This window comes from Salmo salar, chromosome ssa18 (assembly GCF_905237065.1).
Source record: "Salmo salar chromosome ssa18, Ssal_v3.1, whole genome shotgun sequence".
In the NCBI taxonomy this organism is placed as follows: domain Eukaryota; kingdom Metazoa; phylum Chordata; class Actinopteri; order Salmoniformes; family Salmonidae; genus Salmo; species Salmo salar.
In genome coordinates this window covers 42,660,236-42,687,916 of record NC_059459.1, presented here as the reverse complement: position 1 = coordinate 42,687,916, position 27,681 = coordinate 42,660,236, and the positions used below count along the sequence as shown (strand labels likewise).

The 27,681-nt window shown below is 45.5% G+C and overlaps 1 protein-coding gene across 1 annotated transcript in view; it reads right to left on the bottom strand.

Annotated features, from left to right (window-relative positions):
* The window catches only part of LOC106577343 (disintegrin and metalloproteinase domain-containing protein 12), a 207,367-nt gene that overhangs the window by 27,533 nt on the left and 152,153 nt on the right, over window positions 1–27,681 (bottom strand). Inside the window, exons 12-17 of the mRNA XM_045701159.1 lie at window positions 16,531–16,708; window positions 11,094–11,183; window positions 9,105–9,300; window positions 7,846–7,954; window positions 5,388–5,586; window positions 2,544–2,621 (exon numbers count right to left, since the gene is read on the bottom strand). Coding sequence (XP_045557115.1) covers window positions 2,544–2,621; window positions 5,388–5,586; window positions 7,846–7,954; window positions 9,105–9,300; window positions 11,094–11,183; window positions 16,531–16,708 — 850 coding nt within the window. The remainder of the gene's footprint in view (window positions 1–2,543; window positions 2,622–5,387; window positions 5,587–7,845; window positions 7,955–9,104; window positions 9,301–11,093; window positions 11,184–16,530; window positions 16,709–27,681) is intronic.

Here is a 27,681-nt window from a genome sequence, read left to right as displayed (position 1 = left end):
ATATTGTAGTTAGAACACACCTGTAGGTAGTATACCACAACATATTGTTATAACACACCTGTAGGTAGTATACCACAACATATTGTAGTTATAGCACACCTGTAGGTAGTATATCACAACATATTGTAGTTATTACACACCTGTATGTAGTATACCACAACATATTGTTATTACACACCTGTAGGTAGTATACCACAACATATTGTAGTTATAACACACCTGTAGGTAGTATACCACAACATATTGTAGTTATAACACACCTGTAGGTAGTATATCACAACATATTGTAGTTATTACACACCTGTAGGTAGTATATCACAACATATTGTAGTTATTACACACCTGTAGGTAGTATACCACAACATATTGTAGTTAGAACACACCTGTAGGTAGTATACCACAACATATTGTTATAACACACCTGTAGGTAGTATACCACAACATATTGTAGTTATAGCACACCTGTAGGTAGTATACCACAACATATTGTAGTTATAGCACACCTGTAGGTAGTATACCACAACATATTGTAGTTATAGCACACCTGTAGGTAGTATACCACAACATATTGTAGTTATAACACACCTGTAGGTAGTATACCACAACATATTGTAGTTATAGCACACCTGTAGGTAGTATACCACAACATATTGTTATAACACACCTGTAGGTAGTATACCACAACATATTGTAGTTATAACACACCTGTAGGTAGTATACCACAACATATTGTAGTTATTACACACCTGTAGGTAGAATATCACAACATATTGTAGTTATTATACACCTGTAGGTAGTATATCACAACATATTGTAGTTATTATACACCTGTAGGTAGTATATCACAACATATTGTTATAACACACCTGTAGGTAGTATATCACAACATATTATAGCTATTACACACCTGTAGGTAGTATATCACAACATATTGTAGTTATAACACACCTGTAGGTAGTATACCACAACACATTGTTGTTATTACACACCTGTATGTAGTATACCACAACATATTGTAGTTATTACACACCTGTAGGTAGTATATCACAACATATTGTAGTTATAACACACCTGTAGGTAGTATACCACAACATATTGTAGTTAGAACACACCTGTAGGTAGTATATCACAACATATTGTTATAACACACCTGTAGGTAGTATACCACAACATATTGTAGTTATTACACACCTGTAGGTAGTATATCACAACATATTGTAGTTATAACACACCTGTAGGTAGTATACCACAACATATTGTTATAACACACCTGTAGGTAGTATACCACAACATATTGTAGTTATTACACACCTGTAGGTAGTATATCACAACATATTGTAGTTATAACACACCTGTAGGTAGTATATCACAACACATTGTTGTTATTACACACTTGTATGTAGTATACCACAACATATTGTAGTTATTACACACCTGTAGGTAGTATATCACGACATATTGTAGTTATTACACACCTGTAGGTAGTATACCACAACATACTACTGCTACAGTAGATCACAGGCTTCAAGTTTAACTGTGTTCCTTACACCCTTTGCCTGCCTGGGTTTGGCCAAATAAACCTTTGCCTGCCTGGGTTTGGCCAAATAAACCTTTGCCTGCGTGGGTTTGGCCAAATAAACCTTTGCCTGGCTTCACATTTCAGCACATATTAGGACAAGGACGTGTGCCTCAGAGCCAGTCGATGATGAATGGCACTTAAAGCTGAACATAAATGAATTCATTACAGCAAACTGATTGAGCCTCTCAGCAGGCAGGCCTGTAGGATGATTGATAACAGAACACTGGAATGGGTTCCCTTACCAGCAGCACACATCACACTCTCAAACAGTATAGGTTGGTGTGTGTGTGTGTGCGCCTTTCTCTGTGTGTGTATGTGTGTGCTTGCCTTTCTCTCTGTGTGTGTGTGTGTGTGTGTGTGTGTGTGTGTAAGCGTGCGTGTGTGTGTGTGTGTGTGTGTGTGTGTGTGTGTGTGTGTGTGTGTGTGTGTGTGTGTGTGTGTGTGTGTGTGTGTAAGCGTGTGTGTGTGTAAGCGTGTGTGTGTGAGTGTGTGTGTGTGTGTGTGTGTGTGTGTGTGTGTGTGTGTGTGTGTGTGTGTGTGTGTGTGTGTGTGTGTGTGTGTGTGTGTTTGAGCGTGTGTATGTGTGTGTGTGTGTGTGTGTGTGTGTGTGTGTATATGCATATCTGAAATCAATGCAGGGTATTCAACATCAACGTGAACAGTGATGGTTTATGGACTGTATGAGGACTACTTTTTTGCTGAGGGGAACATCTACTGGACTGGCAACGATCAACGTCAAATGTGGGATAAATTACAAATATGAATCATGAACCAGTCTCATGGTCTCAGTCCCTAATGGCAGCCTATTCACTAATGTAGTGCACAACCTTTGACCTGGGGCTTTATAGGGCTCTGGTTGAAAAGTAGTGCACTATGTAAGGGTATAGGGTGCAATTGGGGACCTATGAAAGGACACAAAAGGGGGAAGTGTTCAAAAGGGGGTTTTAACCGTGACGTTACTCACCCCTCGACCGCTGCATTTCTCTGAGCACTCCTGCACTCCAAAGACACTGATGTTCTGACATTGACGGTTCAGACACATCTACAGACAGACAGAGAGAGTGGGGGGAGAGAGGGGGAGAGAGAGAGAGAGAGAGGGGAGAGAGATGGGAGAGAGAGAGAGTGGGGGGGAGAGAGAGGAGGGGAGGTAGAGAGAGAGAGACTTAGGCAACAACAAATTAAATCCCTTCTAGACAATTTCCTGGACAAAATGTTTCACTGTAATAGTTAATGTGTAAAACGTGGCAGTAGAAAACCTAAACTGTATATTTGACCTCTCAGCTTCCCTATCAAATCAAAAAAATACAAGCAGACAACCTGAGAAAATTAACAATAATAGCAAAAGGTTTGATGAAGAACGATAGATTTCTCAAGAAAGAAATTGAGAAACCTGTCCAACCAAAAACATAGAGACCCAGAAAACCTGAGTCTACGCCTTCACTACGGTAAATCACTAAAACAATACAGAAATACACTACGGAAAAAGAAATCAGCTCAATGTAACTGAAGAATCTAACCACTTCTGGGAAAACCCTAAACAAACAACAACACGAAGAGTTATCTATCCAAAACAGAAATGTCTGGATAAACCACTTCTCTAATATTTTTGGCTCTATAACAAAGAACAAACAGCAAAAACATACACGATGAAATAATACAAATCTTAGAATCAACTATTAAAAACTACCAGAACCCAGTGAATTATCCAATTACATTTAACAAAAAACAGGACAAAATACAAACCCTCCAACCTAAAAAGACCTGTGGGGTTGATGGTATCCTAAATTAAATGAATATACAGACCACAAATTCCAATTGGTTATACATAAACTCTTTAACATCATCATCAGCTCTGGCATCTTCCCCAATATTTGGAACCAAGGACTGATCACCCCAATCCACAAAAGTGGAGACAAATTTGACCCCAGTAACTACCGTGGGATATGCGTCAACAGCAACCTTGGTGAAAATCCTCTGCATTATCATTAACAGCAGACTCCTACAATTCCTCAGTGAAAACAATGTACTGAGCAAATATCAAATTGGCTTTTTACCAAATTACCGTACAACAGACCACGTATTCACCCTGCACACCCTAATTGACAAACAAACAAACAAAACAAAACAAAGGCAAAGTCTTCTCATGCTTTGTTGATTTCCAAAAAGCTTTTGACTCAATTTGGCATGAGGGCCTGCTATACAAGCAGCAAGATTTGTGAGCTGTTGCCACAAGAAACGGGCAAACGGTGAAGAACAAACACCATTGTAAATACAACCTATATTTATGTTTATTTATTTTCCATTTTGTACTTTAACTATTTGCACATCATTACAACACTCTATATAGACATAATATGACATTTGAAATGTCTTTATTCTTTTGGAACTTCTGTGAGTGTAATGTTTACTGTTCATTTTTATTGTTTATTTCACTTTTGTTTATTATCTATTTCACTTGCTTTGGCAACGTAAACATGTTTCCCATGCCAATAAAGCCCTTAAATTGAAATTAAATTGAGAGAGAGAGAGAGCTAGAAAGAGAGGGAGAGAGAGGCACAGACAGACAGACAGACAGACAGACAGACAGACAGACAGACAGACAGACAGACAGACAGACAGACAGACAGACAGACAGACAGACAGACAGACAGACAGACAGACAGACAGACAGACAGACAGACAGAGACAGACAGACAGATTTAACATTGTGAGGTTACACAGCTCTGTGGAATATTCTCTTTACTGACATGTCCGCTGTCCTGGACTGAGAACCACAGACTCGCCTTAGAACAGCCTAACCCACATCTTAGTCATACTACACTGATGTCACCACTGTTGTTTTCCACTGTCACTAACCATTATTTAGGGCTAGAAAAAAGGCCTTCGTAAAACTTAACTGGCTGTAACCAATGTCACACATCAATTGGACTCTATTGGCTAGTTCATAGGCATATATTTAAATGTAAATGCGAGTCTAATTAAAGCACCCTTTTCACACTATCATGCTGAGCCAAACTGTACAATGCTGACCCAAAACGTACAATGCTGACCCAAATCGTACAATGCTGACCAAAACCGTACAATGCTGACCCATAACGTTCAATGCTGACCCAAATCGTACAATGCTGACCCAAACCGTACAATGCTGACCCAAACCATACAATGCTCACCCAAAACGTTCAATCCTGACCCAAATCATACAATGTTGATCCAAACCATACAATGCTGACCCAAATCATACAATGCTGACCCAAATCATACAATGTTGATCCAAACCGTACAATGCTGACCCAAATCGTACAATGCTGACCAAAACCGTACAATGCTGACCCAAAACGTTCAATGCTGACCCAAAACGTTCAATGCTGACCCAAACCGTACAATGCTGACCCAAACCATACAATGCTGACCCAAACCATACAATGCTGACCCAAAACGTTCAATCCTGACCCAAATCATACAATGTTGATCCAAACCATACAATGCTGACCCAAATCATACAATGCTGACCCAAATCATACAATGTTGATCCAAACCGTACAATGCTGACCCAAAACGTACAATGCTGACCCAAAACTGTACAATGCTGACCCAAAACTGTACAATGCTGACCCAAAACTGTACAATGCTGACTCAGATATTTTCTTTTCTCATTGTCCTTTCCTGCACAGTTCGAGCTACTATTGTGGACACGTAACCAGATGCCAGCACAGTTGATCTCTGTAAACAACAATAACAACAACACACTCTCTCTTGGATGGTCCGACGGCCCAGTGGTATGAACAGGGTAACAGTGTTGAGTTCTCACCATGGCGTCGCCACACTTGGTGCCCGACATGACGAGGCCGGGGTCGGGCATGTCATCCCCCAGGTAGACATGGGTCCCCCGGCACAGGATTCGGCCCCCCTCTTGGAGGGGGATGTTGGTTTCTATGGAGACAGCATTGGTGCCTATTATTGGCCGGTTGGCTCCTCCTTGACACTGTATTTTGCCACACTTAGCATCTCTGTAAACAACAACAACAAACAAAAACAACACCCCTTTAATCAATAGATTAGAGAAAAAACAACTTAAAGGAATTCACCTGAATGATATTTCATTGTTACTGTAGCTTTAGTCTTAGCTGTTAAATAACTTAACTTTCTCTCCAACCATGTACAACAGTGGTGTCAAACTGATTTCCTTGAGGGCTGTATGTCTGCTGGTGATTTAGTTATTTCCTTTTGATTTGTATCAAATTAAAACCAAGACAACCAGGTGAGGGGAGTTCCTAAACTAATCAATGACCTTAATTGATCAATCAAGTACAATGGAGGAGCGAAAAACCTGCAGACACCGCAGAATTGAGTTTGACGCCCCTGAACTAAAGTAACCGCTACACAGTTTAGGTTCTGTTGTGTTGTTCGGACTCTTTTCAACCCCAGTTTAGGTTCTGTTGTGTGTTGTTCAACCCCCAGATCCAGTGAAATTCATATCAGCAGAGAATCAGACAGAAAGAGTGGCTCTAGCCAGGTCCTACATTAGACAGGTCCTACATTAGCCAGGTCCTACATTAGCCAGGTCCTACATTAGACAGGTCCTACATTAGCCAGGTCCTACATTAGCCAGGTCCTACATTAGACAGGTCCTACATTAGCCAGGTCCTACATTAGACAGAAAGAGTGGCTATAGACAGGTCCTACATTAGCCAGGTCCTACATTAGCCAGGTCCTACATTAGACAGGTCCTACATTAGACAGGTCCTACATTAGCCAGGTCCTACATTAGACAGAAAGAGTGGCTATAGACAGGTCCTACATTAGCCAGGTCCTACATTAGCCAGGTCCTACATTAGCCAGGTTCCTACATTAGACAGGTCCTACATTAGCCAGGTCCTACATTAGACAGGTCCTACATTAGACAGGTCCTACATTAGCCAGGTCCTACATTAGCCAGGTCCTACATTAGCCAGGTCTTACATTAGACAAGTCCTACATTAGATAGAAAGAGTGGCTATAGACAGGTCCTACATTAGCCAGGTCCTACATTAGACAGGTCCTACATTAGATAGAAAGAGTGGCTATAGACAGGTCCTACATTAGACAGGTCCTACATTAGACAGGTCCTACATTAGCCAGGTCCTACATTAGCCAGGTGCTACATTAGACAGGTCCTACATTAGACAGGTCCTACATTAGACAGGTCCTACATTAGACAGGTCCTACATTAGATAGAAAGAGTGGCTATAGACAGGTCCTACATTAGCCAGGTCCTACATTAGCCAGGTGCTACATTAGCCAGGTCCTACATTAGCCAGGTCCTACATTATCCAGGTCCTACATTAGCCAGGTCCTACATTAGACAGGTCCTACATTAGACAGGTCCTACATTAGCCAGGTCCTACATTAGACAGGTCCTACATTAGCCAGGTCCTACATTAGCCAGGTCCTACATTAGACAGGTCCGACATTAGCCAGGTCCTACATTAGCCAGGTCCTACATTAGACAGGTCCGACATTAGACAGGTCCGACATTAGCCAGGTCCGACATTAGCCAGGTCCTACATTAGACAGGTCCGACATTAGACAGAAAGAGTGGCTATGTGAAACCCCTTTGTTTTTCATTGTAAAAGGGTCTCAGTCAATCCCAGTCATATCCAGTTCTCTGTCATTGCTGCAATTAAGTCAATTAAGAGACTGTTGATGAATGATTCAGGTCAACATCCCAGAATAGCACCCTATCCCCTGTTTAGTGCACTGTTTTTTTAGCAGGGGCTATTGGGCACTGGTAAAGAGTAGTGCACTATACAGGAAATAGGATTCCATTTGGGACACACTCAATAATGTCTCTGCCATCTAAAGACAATTAAAGGGGATCGTTAAAAAGAACAAACCCCACCCCCCATTTTTTATGCTAATTAAAATATTTCAACAGTTTCAAGAAAGCCTAGACTATGACATCACGTCTTCATTAAAAGACCAAAACTTTTCTCCCTTTTGTCTTCTGTTGTTGTCGTGGTTACCCTTTGAAAGATGTACATCCTGGTAATTCAATACCCCATGCACCAATGCGATCGGGTTTATTTGACTACGTTTCGACCACTCACACACCTGATAAAGACCTGAGTGGTAACGATAACGTTGTCAAATAAACCAATCACATTGTAGTATAGATAAAATGCAAAGGAGGGGGTCTCCTTTCACATTTTATATAAAAAAAAAAAAATGTTTTGCTACCCAGCACATGCTCAGAGACAATGGACATGTGTACTGGTATGTCGTCTTACAGAGCTTCACACTTGGCAAAGGATCCCTTGGAGTCCTTCCCACAGTTCCCATAGGGATCTCCCGCCGAGTTGACTCTCTCAAAGCAGATCCCTGGGGCGGGCTTGGCTCCTATCAGGCACACATGGGGACATATAACATCAGAGACAGACTGTAACTTCTCGGCTTTATCTGATTTCATCTTTCTGTGGTTTCCTCACGTCCTCCTCACCTCCTTCTCAAACCCATCGGGGAGGAGCAGATTCGAGGCTCCTCCCCTCGGACCTTGCATCATGTGTTTTGAGAAGAAGACAAATATAGAGGTTGCCAGCAATCTAGGCTAGGGAAATAATCTGAAGTCAGACTGGAACATCTCTCAGTGTTGTACAACAGGGAAATAATCTGAAGTCAGACTGGAACATCTTTCAGTGTTGTACAACAGTTTTCCCTCCCAACCTATAGGGGACTCCACTCCACTCACAAGGTTTGCAAAATGACAGTAAATTTCCCAAAATTCCCAGGTTTCCAGAAATTCTGGTTGGAGCATTCTGGATTTCCTGCTTATTCACTCCTACTTTTTTATTATTATTTGTATTTTTTTATTTCACCTTTATTTAACCAGGTAGGCCAGTTGAGAACAAGTTCTCATTTACAATTGCGACCTAACCAAGACAAAGCAAAGCAGTGCGACACAAACAACAACACAGAGATACACATGGGATACTTGCAAGAGTCTTCCCACCAAGATGTCTGGTAACACTGGGATTTTTTTTGTGAGAGTGAACATAATGTTGCGCCCCTGTTCTGTAGTCACTCTGGCCCCAGAGAGTGATCACCCCTGTTCTGTAGTCACTCTGGCCCCAGAGAGTGATCGCCACTGTTCTGTAGTCACCCTGGTCCCAGAGAGTGATCGCCCCTGTTCTGTACTCACCCTGGCCCCAGAGAGTGATCGCCCCTGTTCTGTAGTCACCTTGGCCCCAGAGAGTGATCACCACTGTTCTGTAGTCACCCTGGTCCCAGAGAGTGATCACCCCTGTTCTGTACTCACCCTGGCCCCAGAGAGTGATCACCCCTGTTCTGTACTCACCCTGGCCCCAGAGAGTGATCGCCCCTGTTCTGTACTCACCCTGGCCCCAGAGAGTGATCGCCCCTGTTCTGTACTCACCCTGGCCCCAGAGAGTGATCGCCCCTGTTCTGTACTCACCCTGGCCCCAGAGAGTGATCGCCCCTGTTCTGTACTCACCCTGGCCCCAGAGAGTGATCACCCCTGTTCTGTACTCACCCTGGCCCCAGAGAGTGATGCACTGCTGCTCGTGGGTCTGGCAGATCCCGTTGTAACAGTGTCCGTCCACGTTGTGGCAGGCGTGCCCGTCATGCAGGTACACATTAGCAGGGCAATGGGGGTTGGCGCCGGTACAGAACTCTGGCAGGTCACATGAGTTACTCGAATCCCTGCACGGGGTGCCAGCTGGTTTCAACTACAGACAGGTAGGCAGGCAGATAGACAGGCACACAGGCAGACAGACAGACAGACAGACAGATAAGGAGGTAAGGCCTTGCGAGGCATGGAGGTCTGAAGTCTAAGAGAAACAGAAGAGAACAGACTACTCAGCTTACCTACTACTAACCCTACCCAATACATATGATTAAAGAGGATCAAACAACTAGCCTAGCTACTACATATGATTATAGAGTATCAAACAACTAGCCTAGCTACTACATATGACTATAGAGTATCAAACAAGTAGCCTAGCTACTACATATGATTATAGAGGATCAAACAACTAGCCTAGCTACTACACATGATTATAGAGGATCAAACAACTAGCCTAGCTACTACATATAATTACAGAGGATCAAACAACTAGCCTAGCTACTACATATAATTACAGAGGATCAAACAACTAGCCTAGCTACTACATATAATTACAGAGGATCAAACAACTAACCTAGCTACTACATATAATTACAGAGGATCAAACAACTAACCTAGCTACTACATATAATTACAGAGGATCAAACAACTAACCTAGCTACTACATATAATTACAGAGGATCAAACAACTAACCTAGCTACTACATATGATTACAGAGGATCAAACAACTAACCTAGCTACTACATATAATTACAGAGGATCAAACAACTAACCTAGCTACTACATATAATTACAGAGGATCAAACAACTAACCTAGCTACTACATATAATTACAGAGGATCAAACAACTAACCTAGCTACTACATATAATTACAGAGGATCAAACAACTAACCTAGCTACTACATATAATTACAGAGGATCAAACAACTAACCTAGCTACTACATATAATTACAGAGGATCAAACAACTAACCTAGCTACTACATATAATTACAGAGGATCAAACAACTAGCCTAGCTACTACATAGCCTCCCTGTGGCTCAGTTGGTAGAGCATGGTGTTTGTTTGCAATGGTGTTTGCAACGCCAGGGTTGTGTGTTCGATTCCCACGGGGGGGCCAGTATGAAAAAATAACAAATATTTGAAATGAATGCATTCACTACTGTAAGTCACTCTGGATAAGAGTGTTTGCTAAATGACTAAAATATGATTATAGAGTATCAAACAAACATCTAGCCTAGCTACTACATATAATTATAGAGTATCAAACAAACAACTAGCCTAGCTACTACATATGATTATAGAGGATCAAACAACTAACCTAGCTACTACATATAATTATAGAGGATCAAACAACTAGCCTAGCTACTACATATGATTATAGAGGATCAAACAACTAGCCTAGCTACTACATATGATTATAGAGTACCAAACAACTAACCTAGCTACTACATATAATTATAGAGGATCAAACAACTAACCTAGCTACTACATATGATTATAGAGTATCAAACAACTAGCCTAGCTACTACATATGATTATAGAGGATCAAACAACTAACCTAGCTACTACATATGATTATAGAGTATCAAACAACTAGCCTAGCTACTACATATGATTATAGAGTATGAAACAACTAGCCTAGCTACTACATATGATTATAGAGGATCAAACAACTAGCCTAGCTACTACATATGATTATAGAGGATCAGACAAACAACTCCAACTTTAAGGCATATTCCCCTTTGATACCTCTATGTCTTTAAGCCATTTTGTGTACGTGTGTGCGTGTGTGTGTGTGTGTGCGTGCGTGCGTGAGTGAGTGAAGCATAAAGATGAAATAAGATGTGAGTTTAAATCAGGGCTGTTGGCCAGCCAGTCAGTCAGTCTCCTACCAGGCAGTCATGACAGCACTGTCCATGAGCACACACAGCTTCCCCCTTCAGAGTACAGGTTGTAGAGTTACAGCATGGGTTCATACACTCCTGGAGAGAGGAGAGAGGGGGAGAGGGGAGAGGTGGGGGGAGAGAGGGGGAGAGAGAGGAGAGGAGAGAGAAGAGAGGTGGGGAGAGAGGAGAGGAGAGGGGAGAGGGTGAGAGGGGAGAGAGAGGAGAGATGGGAAGAGAGAGGAGAGGTGGGGGAGAGAGAAGAGGTGGAGGGAGAGAGGAGATGGAGGGAAGGAGAGGAGAGTAGGGAGAGAGAGGAGAGGTGGTGAGAGAGAGGAGAGGTGGTGAGAGAGAGGAGAGGTGGAGAGAGAGAGGGGGAGGGGGGAGAGAGGAGAGGTGGGGGGGAGAGAGGAGATGGAGGGAAGGAGAGGAGAGTAGGGAGAGAGAGGAGAGGTGGGGAGAGAGAGGAGAGGTGGGGAGAGAGAGGAGATGGAGGGAAGGAGAGGAGAGTAGGGAGAGAGAGGAGAGGTGGGGAGAGAAGAGAGGTAGGGAGAGAGAGGAGAGGGGAGAGGGGGAGAGGGGAGAGAGAGGAGAGGTGGGGAGGGGAGAGAGAGGAGAGGTGGGGAGAGAGAGGAGAGGTGGGGAGAGAGAGGAGAGGGGAGAGGGGGAGAGGGGAGAGAGAGGAGAGGTGGGGAGGGGAGAGAGAGGAGAGGTAGGGGGAGAGAGGAGAAGGAGGGAAGGAGAGGAGAGTAGGGAGGGAGAGGAGAGGAAGAAGGGGTTTACAAACCACCCAGATTAGATTTAATCTGAGAAAACATACACAGCTGTAATGTTATCAGAGGCAACCCCAGGCCGTATTATACTCCTCCTCTCCTCACTGGCAGAGTTCAGACAGTCAGCTAGAGTTACTTCCTTAAAGGATTTCATCAACCACAGCTTCGGATAGGGAACATGGTCCCAGGTCCCCGTTGATGTAACATATCCCCTGTGGAACAGTGGAGGTATGTACATCTGGTCTACATTATGCATTATCAGAACCCTGCACTCTACCAATCAGCAGCTCTGGAACTCTGCACTCTACCAATCAGCAGCTCTGAAACCCTGCACTCTACCAATCAGCAGCTCTGGAACCCTGTATTGTACCAATCAGCAGCTCTGGAACCTGTATTGTACCAATCAGCAGCTCTGGAACCCTGTATTGTACCAATCAGCAGCTCTGAAACTCTGCACTCTACCAATCAGCAGCTCTGGAACCCTGTATTGTACCAATCAGCAGCTCTGGAACCCTGTATTGTACCAATCAGCAGCTCTGGAACCCTGTATTGTACCAATGCTGGAGTGGGGAGAGTGGGGGGTGTCACCATGAAGCCAGTACTAATGCTGGAGTGGGGGGGGGTCACCATGAAGCCAGTAGTAATGCTGGAGTGGGGGTGTCACCATGAAGCCAGTAGTAATGCTGGAGAGGGGGTGTCACCATGAAGCCAGTAGTAATGCTGGAGTGGGGGTGTCACCATGAAGCCAGTAGTAATGCTGGAGTGGGGGTGTCACCATGAAGCCAGTAGTAATGCTGGAGTGGGGGTGTCACCATGGAGCCAGTAGTAATGCTGGAGTGGGGTGTCACCATGAAGCCAGTAGTAATGCTGGAGTGGGGGTGTCACCATGAAGCCAGTAGTAATGCTGGAGTAGGGGTGTCACCATGGAGCCAGTAGTAATGCTGGAGTGGGGGTGTCACCATGAAGCCAGTGGTAATGCTGGAGTGAGGGGTGTCACCATGGAGCCAGTAGTAATGCTGGAGTGGGGGTGTCACCATGAAGCCAGTGGTAATGCTGGAGTGGGGGGGGGTCACCATGAAGCCAGTAGTAATGCTGGAGTGGGGGTGTCACCATGAAGCCAGCTGTAATGCTGGAGTGGGGGGGGGTCACCATGAAGCCAGTAGTAATGCTGGAGTGAGGGGTGTCACCATGAAGCCAGTAGTAATGCTGGAGTGGGGGGTGTCACCATGAAGCCAGTAGTAATGCTGGAGTGGGGGGTGTCACCATGAAGCCAGTAGTAATGCTGGAGTGGGGGGGTCACCATGAAGCCAGCTGTAATGCTGGAGTGGGGGGGGTCACCATGAAGCCAGTAGTAATGCTGGAGTGGGGGGTCACCATGAAGCCAGTAGTAATGCTGGAGTGGGGGGGTGTCACCATGAAGCCAGTGGTAATGCTGGAGTGAGAGGTGTCACCATGAAGCCAGTGGTAATGCTGGAGTGGGGGGGGGGGGGGGTCACCATGAAGCCAGTGGTAATGCTGGAGTGGGGGGGTCACCATGAAGCCAGTGGTAATGCTGGAGTGGGGGGTGTCACCATGAAGCCAGTGGTAATGCTGGAGTGAGGGGTGTCACCATGAAGCCAGTGGTAATGCTGGAGTGGGGGTGGGGCTGTGGATGAAGCTGGCAGTGGCAGGGGAGAGAGCAGAGAGCTGACACCACTATGGTTGACACCACAAGCCTTCTCCTTCCAGAGCTCATTTCAGTCTGAAAACCATTAAGGGCTTGTTCCCAAGGCTGTGACGGAATAGGGACACGTGTGGGAAGAGCGACGCTGGGTTTTAATGAAGCTCTGGCAACCGTGGTAGCAACCGCAGAGCTGTTCTGTGGTCATCTGTCTGCACCTCCTGTACGCTCTGATCTGCTAGTCCAGTTTGGTTCCACTCTGTTCTCTCCTCTGATCTGCTAGTCCAGTTTGGTTCCACTCTGTTCTCTCCTCTGATCTGCTAGTCCAGTTTGGTTCCACTCTGTTCTCTCCACAGAGTCACTGAGCACAGAGGAGGAGGAAATGCCAACATGTTTCAATAATTCAGTCAATGACAGCTTGAGCTGCCAGCTATGTATCACTTTCCTTTCAGAGCTGTGTTAATTCTCTTCTCTTCTCCCACACAGTGTGTGTGTGTGTGTGTGTGTGTGTGTGTGTGTGTGTGTGTGTGTGTGTGTGTGTGTGTGTGTGTGTGTGTGTGTGTGTGTTGACTGAACGTATTCAGTCGTATCTTTGAGCTTTTCTCTGAAGACTGAGAAGAGGAACGGCTTGCATGTGCTACTATTTTAAGAGCTGCTGCACAGATGCACCGCTGTTTACGGCTTCAGAGGTACTGCATGTCACTTTGGGCTGTGGTTCTTTATTCATGACACAGAAAACCTCACCAAGGGGATTGTTGATTTCATTTGTCACACATTTTGAGTCTTAAACTGGAGATCATGTGATAAGGAACTATGAATCGTGACAGAATGGAACAGGGCTCAGATCATGTGATAAGGAACTATGAATCGTGACAGAATGGAACGGGGTTCAGATCATGTGATAAGGAACTATGAATCGTGACAGAATGGAACGGGGTTCAGATCATGTGATAAGGAACTATGAATCGTAACAGAATGGAACGGGGTTCAGATCATGTGATAAGGAACTATGAATCGTAACAGAATGGAACGGGGTTCAGATCATGTGATAAGGAACTATGAATCGTGACAGAATGGAACAGGGCTCAGATCATGTGATAAGGAACTATGAATCGTGACAGAATGGAACAGGGCTCAGATCATGTGATAAGGAACTATGAATCGTGACAGAATGGGGGGGGCTCAGATCATGTGATAAGGAACTATGAATCGTGACAGAATGGAACGGGGCTCAGATCATGTGATAAGGAACTATGAATCGTGACAGAATGGACGGAGTTCAGATCATGTGATAAGGAACTATGAATCATGACAGAATGGAACAGGGCTCAGATCATGTGATAAGGAACTATGAATCGTGACAGAATGGAACGGGGTTCAGATCATGTGATAAGGAACTATGAATCATGACAGAATGGAACGGGGCTCAGATCATGTGATAAGGAACTATGAATTTATTACACTTTTTAAAATGTAGATGTTCCAAAGGTCTGCATCAGTGGCTTGTTGGCTGTGTCTGGAAGACAGGAAATGCTAAATGTGTTTTTGTTAATTAACGTCCCAGTTCATCCTTGTCCCATTCTATCCCTGTTCCATTTCATCCCTGTCGCATTGCAACCATTTTCTACTGCGACCCTGTCCCATTGTATCCCTGTCCCATCCCATCCCTGTCTCAATCCCTCCCTGTCCCATTGTAACCCTGTCCCATCCCATCCCTGTCTCAATCCCTCCCTGTCCCATTGTACCCCTGTCCCATCCCATCCCTGTCTCACTCCCTCCCTGTCCCATTGTATCCCTGTCCCATCCCATCCCTGTCTCAATCCCTCCCTGTCCCATTGTATCCCTGTCCCATTCCAAGACTTGAACCCACAACCTTGGTGTTGTTAGACCACATCCTAGCGCCACCCCTCTCAGAACAGCTTGGTTTGGTTCAGCTTGGCTCAGGGCTGTAGTGGTTTGGTTCAGCATGGCTCAGGGCAGTAGTGGTTTGGTTCAGCATGGCTCAGGGCTGTAGTGGTTTGGTTCAGCATGGCTCAGAGCAGTAGTGGTTTGGTTCAGCATGGCTTAGGGCTGTAGTGGTTTGGTTCAGCATGGTTCAGGGCTGTAGTGGTTTGGTTCAGCATGGCTCAGGGCTGTAGTGGTTTGGTTCAGCATGGCTCAGGGCTGTAGTGGTTTGGTTCAGCATGGATTGGGGCTGTAATGGTTTGGTTCAGCATGGCTCAGGGCTGTAGTGGTTTGGTTCAGCATGGCTCAGGGCTGTAGTGGTTTGGTTCAGCATGGCTCAGGGCTGTAGTGGTTTGGTTCAGCATGGCTCAGGGCAGTAGTCGTTTGGTTCAGCATGGCTCAGGGCTGTAGTGGTTTGGTTCAGCATGGCTCAGGGCTGTAGTGGTTTGGTTCAGCATGGCTCAGGGCTGTAGTGGTTTGGTTCAGCATGGCTCAGGGCTGTAGTGGTTTGGTTCAGCATGGCTCAGGGCTGTAGTGGTTTGGTTCAGCATGGCTCAGGGCTGTAGTGGTTTGGTTCAGCATGGCTCAGGGCTGTAGTGGTTTGGTTCAGCATGGCTCAGGGCTGTAGTGGTTTGGTTCAGCTTGGCTCAGGGCTGTAGTGGTTTGGTTCAGCATGGCTCAGGGCTGTAGTGGTTTGGTTCAGCATGGCTCAGGGCTGTAGTGGTTTGGTTTAGCATGGCTTAGGGCTGTAGTGGTTTGGTTCAGCATGGCTCAGGGCTGTAGTGGTTTGGTTCAGCATGGCTCAGGGCTGTAGTGGTTTGGTTCAGCATGGCTCAGGGCTGTAGTGGTTTGGTTCAGCTTGGCTCAGGGCTGTAGTGGTTTGGTTCAGCATGGCTCAGGGCTGTAGTGGTTTGGTTCAGCATGGCTCAGGGCTGTAGTGGTTTGGTTTAGCATGGCTTAGGGCTGTAGTGGTTTGGTTCAGCATGGCTCAGGGCTATAGTGTTAATAGAGTGTTAATGTGTCCCATCCCATTGCATCCCTACCATGACATCACAGGACTACTTCCTACCTCCAGTTCTCCACAGTCACACTCCTCTCCTTCCTCCACGTATCCGTTGCCACACTTCTGTCCCCCGTAGAGCACCTTGACCTCAGGCATGTTGAACAGACACATCCCCACTCCCTTCTCCAGACTGGCAGACAGGTCCTTTATACTACAGGAGCTGAAGACTGTAGGGAACGGGTACCTGGAGAGGAGAGAGAGAGGAGAACTACTGAATACTGTAGGGAACAGGTACCTGGAGAGGAGAGAGAGAGGAGAACTACTGAATACTGTAGGGAACAGGTACCTGGAGAGGAGAGAGAGGAGAACTACTGAATACTGTAGGGAACAAGTACCTGGAGAGGAGAGAGAGAGGAGAACTACTGAATACTGTAGGGAACAGGTACCTGGAGAGGAGAGAGAGAGGAGAACTACTGAATACTGTAGGGAACAGGTACCTGGAGAGGAGAGAGAACTACTGAATACTGTAGGGAACAGGTACCTGGAGAGGAGAGAGAACTACTGAATACTGTAGGGAACAGGTACCTGGAGAGGAGAGAGAGGAGAACTACTGAATACTGTAGGGAACAGCTACCTGGAGAGGAGAGAGAGGAGAACTACTGAATACTGTAGGGAACAGGTACCTGGAGAGGAGAGAGAGAGAGAACTACTGAATACTGTAGGGAACAGGTACCTGGAGAGGAGAGAGAGGAGAACTACTGAATACTGTAGGGAACAGCTACCTGGAGAGGAGAGAGAGGAGAACTACTGAATACTGTAGGGAACAGGTACCTGGAGAGGAGAGAGAGAGAGAACTACTGAATACTGTTGGGAACAGCTACCTGGAGAGGAGAGAGAGAGGAGAACTACTGAATACTGTAGGGAACAGCTACCTGGAGAGGAGAGAGAGAGTAGAACTACTGAATACTGTAGGGAACAGCTACCTGGAGAGGAGAGAGACAGAGAACTACTGAATACTGTAGGGAACAGCTACCTGGAGAGGAGAGAGAGAGGAGAACTACTGAATACTGTAGGGAACAGGTACCTGGAGAGGAGAGAGAGAGGAGAACTACTGAATACTGTAGGGAACAGGTACCTGGAGAGGAGAGAGAGAGGAGAACTACTGAATACTGTAGGGAACAGCTACCTGGAGAGGAGAGAGAACTACTGAATACTGTAGGGAACAGGTACCTGGAGAGGAGAGAGAACTACTGAATACTGTAGGGAACAGGTACCTGGAGAGGAGAGAGAGAGGAGAACTACTGAATACTGTAGGGAACAGGTACCTGGAGAGGAGAGAGAGAGGAGAACTACTGAATACTGTAGGGAACAGGTACCTGGAGAGGAGAGAGAGAGGAGAACTACTGAATACTGTAGGGAACAGGTACCTGGAGAGGAGAGAGAGAGGAGAACTACTGAATACTGTAGGGAACAGCTACCTGGAGAGGAGAGAGAGGAGAACTACTGAATACTGTAGGGAACAAGTACCTGGAGAGGAGAGAGAGAGGAGAACTACTGAATACTGTAGGGAACAGCTACCTGGAGAGGAGAGAGAGGAGAACTACTGAATACTGTAGGGAACAGGTACCTGGAGAGGAGAGAGAACTACTGAATACTGTAGGGAACAGGTACCTGGAGAGGAGAGAGAGAGGAGAACTACTGAATACTGTAGGGAACAGGTACCTGGAGAGGAGAGAGAGAGGAGAACTACTGAATACTGTAGGGAACAGCTACCTGGAGAGGAGAGAGAGAGGAGAACTACTGAATACTGTAGGGAACAGCTACCTGGAGAGGAGAGAGAGGAGAACTACTGAATACTGTAGGGAACAGGTACCTGGAGAGGAGAGAGAGAGGAGAACTACTGAATACTGTAGGGAACAGGTACCTGGAGAGGAGAGAGAGAGGAGAACTACTGAATACTGTAGGGAACAAGTACCTGGAGAGGAGAGAGAGAGGAGAACTACTGAATACTGTAGGGAACAGCTACCTGGAGAGGAGAGAGAGAGGAGAACTACTGAATACTGTAGGGAACAGGTACCTGGAGAGGAGAGAGAGGAGAACTACTGAATACTGTAGGGAACAAGTACCTGGAGAGGAGAGAGAGAGGAGAACTACTGAATACTGTAGGGAACAGCTACCTGGAGAGGAGAGAGAACTACTGAATACTGTAGGGAACAGGTACCTGGAGAGGAGAGAGAACTACTGAATACTGTAGGGAACAGGTACCTGGAGAGGAGAGAGAACTACTGAATACTGTAGGGAACAGGTACCTGGAGAGGAGAGAGAACTACTGAATACTGTAGGGAACAGGTACCTGGAGAGGAGAGAGAGGAGAACTACTGAATACTGTAGGGAACAGGTACCTGGAGAGGAGAGAGAGAGAGAACTACTGAATACTGTAGGGAACAGGTACCTGGAGAGGAGAGAGAGAGAGAACTACTGAATACTGTAGGGAACAGGTACCTGGAGAGGAGAGAGAGAGAGAACTACTGAATACTGTAGGGAACAGGTACCTGGAGAGGAGAGAGAGAGGAGAACTACTGAATACTGTAGGGAACAGGTACCTGGAGAGGAGAGAGAGAGAGAACTACTGAATACTGTAGGGAACAGGTACCTGGAGAGGAGAGAGAGGAGAACTACTGAATACTGTAGGGAACAGGTACCTGGAGAGGAGAGAGAGAGGAGAACTACTGAATACTGTAGGGAACAGCTACCTGGAGAGGAGAGAGAGAGAACTACTGAATACTGTAGGGAACAGGTACCTGGAGAGGAGAGAGAGAGGAGAACTACTGAATACTGTAGGGAACAGGTACCTGGAGAGGAGAGAGAGAGGAGAACTACTGAATACTGTAGGGAACAGCTACCTGGAGAGGAGAGAGAGGAGAACTACTGAATACTGTAGTGAACAAGTACCTGGAGAGGAGAGAGAGAGGAGAACTACTGAATACTGTAGGGAACAGGTACCTGGAGAGGAGAGAGAGAGGAGAACTACTGAATACTGTAGGGAACAGGTACCTGGAGAGGAGAGAGAGAGGAGAACTACTGAATACTGTAGGGAACAGCTACCTGGAGAGGAGAGAGAGAGGAGAACTACTGAATACTGTAGGGAACAGGTACCTGGAGAGGAGAGAGAGAGGAGAACTACTGAATACTGAGGAATAGGTTGTTCAACCTTTAAATCTAGGGATTTTTTGTGTGTTTGTAGGGGGGAGGGCGGCTGGACAGGAGAGGGTGGTCTGCTGCTCTGCTCCACAGGGAAACCAAACAGTGTGAGTGTGTGTTTGCCCTGGGCTCTCTGTCTGACAAAACCTTTCTTCCAGACTTCATACTGCTTAATGGAGCTCTGCTCTGGTAATAGACTGTACTGCTGGATGGCCATGTACTGTACGGGTTGGAGGGTGTGTGTGTGTGTGTGAGGAGAGAGAATGTGTGTGTGTGTGTGTGTGTGTGTGTGTGTGTGTGTGTGTGTACGTGAGTGTGTGACTGTTCATACAAAGAATATGGTTCCTTTCCTTGTCCATGCCCTCTGTCTCCTCTATCCCCTCTATCTCCTCTACCTTCTCTATCCCCTCTACCTTCTCTATCTCCTCTACCTTCTCTATCCCCTCTACCTTCTCTATCTCCTCTATCCCCTCTCCTTTATCTCCTCTATCCCCTCTCCTTTATCTCCTCTATCTCCTCTATCTCTTCTATCCCCCCTATCTCCTCTATCCCCTTCCATCTCCTCTATCTCCTCCATCCCCTTCCATCTCCTCTATCCCCTCTATCCCCTCTCCTTTATCCCCTCTATCCTCTCTATCCCCTTCCATCTCCTCTACCTTCTCTATCTCCTCTATCCCCTCTCCTTTATCTCCTCTATCCCCTCTCCTTTATCTCCTCTATCCCCTCTATCTCTTCTATCCCCCCTATCTCCTCTATCCCCTTCCATCTCCTCTATCCCCTCTATCCCCTCTCCTTTATCCCCTCTATCCTCTCTATCCCCTTCCATCTCCTCTACCTTCTCTATCTCCTCTATCCCCTCTCCTTTATCTCCTCTATCCCCTCTCCTTTATCTCCTCTATCCCCTCTATCTCCTCTATCCCCTCTCCTTTATCTCCTCTATCTCCTCCCCTCTATCTCCTCTCCTTGATCTCCTCTATCCCCTCTCCTTTATCTCCTCTATCTCCTCCCCTCTCTCTCCTCTATCCCCTCTATTTCCTCTATCCACTCTATCCTCTCTACCTCCTCTATCCCCTCCCCTCTATCCCCTCTATCACCTCTATCTCCTTGATTCCCTCCCCTCTATCCCCTCTAGCTCCTCCCTCCACTCATCACTGTCAAACGCTCCCTGAAACACTTCAGCGAGTAGGCCTTTCTAATCGGCCTTTCTAATCGACCTGGCCCGGGTATCCTGGAAGGATATTGTCCTCATTCCATCAGTAGAGGATGCCTGGTTATTTAAAAAAAATGCCTTCCTCACCATCTTAAATAAGCATGCCCCATTCAAGAAATTTAGAACCAGGAACAGATATAGCCCTTGGTTCACTCCAGACCTGACTGCCCTTAACCAAGACAAAAACATCCTGTGGCATTCTGCATTAGCATCGAACAGCCCCCGTGATATGCAACTTTTCAGGGAAGTTAGAAACCAATATACACAGGCAGTTAGAAAAGCCAAGGCTAGCTTTTTCAAGCAGAAATTTGCTTCCTGCAACACAAACTAAAAAAAGTTCTGGGACACTGTAAAGTCCATGGAGAATAAGAGCACCTCCTCCCAGCTGCCCACTGCACTGAGGAGAGGAAACTCTGTCACCACCAATAAATCCACTATAATTGAGAATTTCAATAAGCATTTTTCTACGGCTGGCCATGCTTTCCACCTGGCTACCCCTACCGCGGTCAACAGCACTGCACCCGCCACAGCTACTCGCCCAAGCCTTCCCCATTTCTCCTTCTCCCAAATCCAGTCAGCTGATGTTCTGAAAGAGCTGCAAAATCTGGACCCCTACAAATCAGCTGGGCTTGACAATCTGGACCCTTTCTTTAAAAAATTATCTGCCGAAATTGTTGCAACCCCTATTAATAGCCTGTTCAACCTCTCTTTCATGTCATCTGAGATTCCTAAAGATTGGAAAGCGACTATGGTCATCCCCCTCTTCAAAGGGGGGGACACTCTTGACCCAAACTGCTACAGACCTATATCTATCCTACCCTGCCTTTCTAAGGTCTTCGAAAGCCAAGTCAACAAACAGATTACTGACCATTTCGAATCCCACCGCACCTTCTCCGCTATGCAATCTGGTTTCAGAGCTGGTCATGGGTGCACCTCAGCCACGCTCAAGGTCCTAAACGATATCTTAACCGCCATCGATAAGAAACAATACTGTGCAGCCGTATTCATTGACCTGGCCAAGGCTTTCGACTCTGCCAATCACCACATCCTCATCGGCAGACTCAGTAGCCTTGGTTTCTCAAATGATTGCCTCGCCTGGTTCACCAACTACTTCTCTGATAGAGTTCAATGTGTCAAATCGGATGGCCTGTTGTCCGGGCCTCTGGTAGTCTCTATGGGGGTGCCACAGGGTTCAATTCTTGGGCCAACTCTTTTCTCTGTATACATCAATGATGTCGCTTTTGCTGCTGGTGAGTCTCTGATCCACCTCTACGCAGACGACACCATTCTGTATACTTCTGGCCCTTCTTTGGACACTGTGTTAACAACCCTCCAGACGAGCTTCAATGCCATACAACTCTCCTTCCGTGGCCTCCAACTGCTCTTAAATGCAAGTAAAACTAAATGCATGCTCTTCAACCGATCGCTGCCTGCACCTGCCCGCCCGTCCAGCATCACTACTCTGGACGGTTCTGACTTAGAATATGTGGACAACTACAAATACCTAGGTGTCTGGTTAGACTGTAAACTCTCCTTCCAGACTCACATCAAACATCTCCAATCCAAAGTTAAATCTAGAATTGGCTTCCTATTTTGCAACAAAGCATCCTTCACTCATGCTGCCAAACATACCCTCGTAAAACTGACCATCCTACTGATCCTCGACTTCAGCGATGTCATTTACAAAATAGCCTCCAATACCCTACTCAATAAACTGGATGCAGTCTATCACAGTGCCATCCGTTTTGTCACCAAAGCCCCATACACTACCCACCACTGCGACCTGTACGCTCTCGTTGGCTGGCCCTCGCTTCATACTCGTCGCCAAACCCACTGGCTCCAGGTCATCTACAAGACCCTGCTAGGTAAAGTCCCCCCTTATCTCAGCTCACTGGTCACCATAGCAGCACCCACCTGTAGCACGTGCTCCAGCAGGTATATCTCTCTGGTCACCCCCAAAGCCAATTCCTCCTTTGGCCGTCTCTCTTTCCAGTTCTCTGCTGCCAATGACTGGAACGAACTACAAAAATCTCTGAAACTGGAAACACTTATCTCCCTCACTAGCTTTAAGCACCAGCTGTCAGAGCAGCTCACAGATCACTGCACCTGTACATAGCCCATCTATAATTTAGCCCAAACAACTACCTTTTACCCTACTGTATTAAAGTATTGATTTATTTAGCTCCTTTGCACCCCATTGTTTCTATTTCTACTTTGCACTTTCTTCCACCCCAAATCTACCATTCCAGTGTTTTACTTGCTATATTGTATTTACTTCGCCACCATGGCCTTTTTTTTGCCTTTACCTCCCTTATCTCACCTCATTTGCTCAGATTGTATATAGACTTATTTTTCTACTGTATTATTGACTGTATGTTTGTTTTACTCCATGTGTAACTCTGTGTTGTTGTATGTGTCGAACTGCTTTGCTTTATCTTGGCCAAGTCGCAATTGTAAATGAGAACTTGTTCTCAACTTGCCTACCTGGTTAAATAAAGGTGAAATAAATAAATACAAATAAATAAATATCCCCTCTATTCCATCCCCAATGTATGTTCATGAACAGGCTGGAGTTCAGAGCTTTTTACAATTCAATGAAACAAACACAAAAGACTCAACAAGGGAGAAGAGACCACATCAAGCAAGCCACAGTCACAGACACAGTTTGTGTAGAAAGATGGGCCACATCGACTGAGCCACACAGTCTGTCTGAGCTGAGTACACGTGGACTCAACCTCCAACCACAACGGTTGGAATGATCCGGAACGTGCTGACGGTCTACCTAACAGTCTCGAGGCCATTTGGTTTGTGACGCCGATCAGAGACCGTTATTAGGCTACACGGGTGTGAGGGATGAACATGGTAAAAACAGGCAATATGGCATGACTCAATGCTCTACCATAAAAACACTTTTATAATCCACACATATTCCATCCATGTAGAATAAAGGCCAGTGTGTGAAATATATGGTGCTGTTAGACCAACGACACAGACACACTAGAAGCTCCTGTGACCATAACAAGGCAGTGGTGAAAACTCCCATGATTCTCTCTGATTTCCAGTGAATGCAGGAAACCGAGGTGTTTCTGTGGAGGACACGTGGGTTAGAAGAAGAGGGACGTGTCCAGGACGGCAGGGTGCAGTATGGGACGCAGCCGAGGTGTTTCTGTAGAGGACAGGTGGGTTAGAAGAAGAGGGACGTGTCCAGGACGGCAGGGTGCAGTATGGGACGGAGCCGAGGTGTTTCGGTTACTCTTTCATTTCTGTCCAGAGATTTGATGAAACGCTAAAATGAGGAGACCCTTTGTTGCTTTGAGAATGAGAGCAGCAAAACAAGCTTTGCCCTGCATCTCTTCTCCCCTCCTCTCTTCTCCCCTCTTCTCTTCTCCTCTCTTCTCCCCCTCCCCTCCTCTCCCCTCTCCTCTCTTTTCTCCCCTTCTCCCTACTCTCCTCTCCTCTCCTCTCTTTTCTCCCCTCCTCCCTACTCTCCTCTCCCCTCCCCTCCCCTCCCCTCCTCTCCTCTCCTCCTCTCCTCTCCTCTCCTCTCCTCCTCTCCTCTCCTCCTCTCCTCTCCTGTCTTCTCCTCTCCTGTCTTCTCTCTTTTCTCCCCTTCTCCCTCCTCTCCTCTCCTCTCCTCTCCTCTCCTCTCCTCTCCCCTCTCCTGTCTTCTCCTCTCCTCTTCGCTCTCGCTCCTCTCTTTTCTCCCCCTCTCTCTCCTCTCCTCTCCTCTCCTCTCCTCTCCTCTCCTCTCCTCTCCTCTCCTCTCCTCTCCTCTCCTTTGGGGCGTTTTAAAGTAACAGATGTTCTGAGACCAGTAAATGAAAACGACATCTCCACGACTCACTTCGAAATGACATTTTTTTTTTGTTTAGGTTAATAGACATCTGATATGTCTATAAATATGCAATGAGGATATTTTTACGTGTTTTGAAATGATCTCACTGTCAAGGCTGCCTTTGATGATTCTCTTTGAGTGTGTGTGTGTGTGTGTGTGTGTGTGTGTGTGTGTGTGTGTGTGTGTGTGTGTGTGTGTGTGTGTGTGTGTGTGTGAACCCACGCTGTGTCTGACCACCAACCCTGCGTTCTAACATCAATATTATAATGTGACCTGAGGGGAAGGAGGAGACATCACAGTGCAGCTAGCAGTTTACACTCTACAGATCAAAAGATCAGAGAGACTGACTGAATACTAATACTGTAGTGGTGGAAGGTAGAGAGAACAGAGAGACTGACTGAATACTAATACTGTAGTGGTGGAAGGTAGAGAGAACAGAGAGACTGACTGAATACTAATACTGTAGTGGTGGAAGGTAGAGAGAACAGAGAGACTGACTGAATACTAATACTGTAGTGGTGGAAGGTAGAGAGAACAGAGAGACTGACTGAATACTAATACTGTAGTGGTGGAAGGTAGAGAGAACAGAGAGACTGACTGAATACTAATACTGTAGTGGTGGAAGGTAGAGAGAACAGAGAGACTGACTGAATACTAATACTGTAGTGGTGGAAGGTAGAGAGAACAGAGAGACTGACTGAATACTAATACTGTAGTGGTGGAAGGTAGAGAGAACAGAGAGACTGACTGAATACTAATACTGTAGTGGTGGAAGGTAGAGAGAACAGAGAGACTGACTGAATACTAATACTGTAGTGGTGGAAGGTAGAGAGAACAGAGAGACTGACTGAATACTAATACTGTAGTGGTGGAAGGTAGAGAGAACAGAGAGACTGACTGAATACTAATACTGTAGTGGTGGAAGGTAGAGAGAACAGAGAGACTGACTGAATACTAATACTGTAGTGGTGGAAGGTAGAGAGAACAGAGAGACTGACTGAATACTAATACTGTAGTGGTGGAAGGTAGAGAGAACAGAGAGACTGACTGAATACTAATACTGTAGTGGTGGAAGGTAGAGAGAACAGAGAGACTGACTGAATACTAATACTGTAGTGGTGGAAGGTAGAGAGAACAGAGAGACTGACTGAATACTAATACTGTAGTGGTGGAAGGTAGAGAGAACAGAGAGACTGACTGAATACTAATACTGTAGTGGTGGAAGGTAGAGAGAACAGAGAGACTGACTGAATACTAATACTGTAGTGGTGGAAGGTAGAGAGAACAGAGAGACTGACTGAATACTAATACTGTAGTGGTGGAAGGTAGAGAGAACAGAGAGACTGACTGAATACTAATACTGTAGTGGTGGAAGGTAGAGAGAACAGAGAGACTGACTGAATACTAATACTGTAGTGGTGGAAGGTAGAGAGAACAGAGAGACTGACTGAATACTAATACTGTAGTGGTGGAAGGTAGAGAGAACAGAGAGACTGACTGAATACTAATACTGTAGTGGTGGAAGGTAGAGAGAACAGAGAGACTGACTGAATACTAATACTGTAGTGGTGGAAGGTAGAGAGAACAGAGAGACTGAAAACTAATACTGTAGTGGTGGAAGGTAGAGAGAACAGAGAGACTGACTGAATACTAATAATGTTTCCATCTCTCCAACTACTGTTTCCAACTCTCCAACTTCTGTTTCCATCTCTACAACTACTGTTTCCAACTCTATAACTACTGTTTCCATCTCTCCAAACAATGTTTCCAACTCTCCAACTTCTGTTTCCATCTCTACAACTACTGTTTCCAACTCTATAACTACTGTTTCCATCTCTCCAAACAATGTTTCCAACTCTCCAACTACTGTTTCCATCTCTCCAAACAATGTTTCCAACTCTCCAACTTCTGTTTCCATCTCTACAACTACTGTTTCCAACTCTATAAGTACTGTTTCCAACTCTCCAACTACTGTTTCCAACTCTCCAACTACTGTTTCCAACTCTCCAACTACTGTTTCCAACTCTCCAACTACTGTTTCCAACTCTCCAACTACAGTTTCCAACTCTCCAACTACAGTTTCCAACTCTCCAACTACAGTTTCCAACTCTCCAACTACAGTTTCCAACTCTACAACTACTGTTTCCAACTCTCCAAACACTGTTTCCAACTCTACAACTACTGTTTCCATCTCTAAAACTACTGTTTCCATGTCTCCAACTACTGTTTCCATCTCTCCAACTTCTGTTTCCATCTCTACAACTACTGTTTCCATCTCTAGAACTACTGTTTCCATCTCTACAACTACTGTTTCCAACTCTCCAACTACTGTTTCCAACTCTCCAACTACTGTTTCCATCTCCCAAACACTGTTTCCAACTCCACAACTACTGTTTCCAACTCTATAACTACTGTTTCCATCTCTACAACTACTGTTTCCAACTCTCCAACTACTGTTTCCATCTCTCCAACTACTGTTTCCAACTCTCCAACAACTGTTTCCATCTCTCCAACTACTGTTTCCAACTCTCCAACTACTGTTTCCATCTCTCCAACTACTGTTTCCATCTCTCCAACTACTGTTTCCATCTCTACAACTACTGTTTCCATCTCTCCAACTACTGTTTCCAACTCTCCAACCACTGTTTCCATCTCCCAAACACTGTTTCCAACTCCACAACTACTGTTTCCAACTCTATAACTACTGTTTCCAACTCTACAACTACTGTTTCCATCTCTCCAACTACTGTTTCCAACTCTCCAACTACTGTTTCCATCTCTCCAACTACTGTTTCCATCTCTCCAACTACTGTTTCCATCTCTACAACTACTGTTTCCATCTCTATAACTACTGTTTCCATCTCTCCAAACATTGTTTCCAACTCTCCAACTTCTGTTTCCATCTCTACAACTACTGTTTCCAACTCTATAACTACTGTTTCCATCTCTCCAAACAATGTTTCCAACTCTC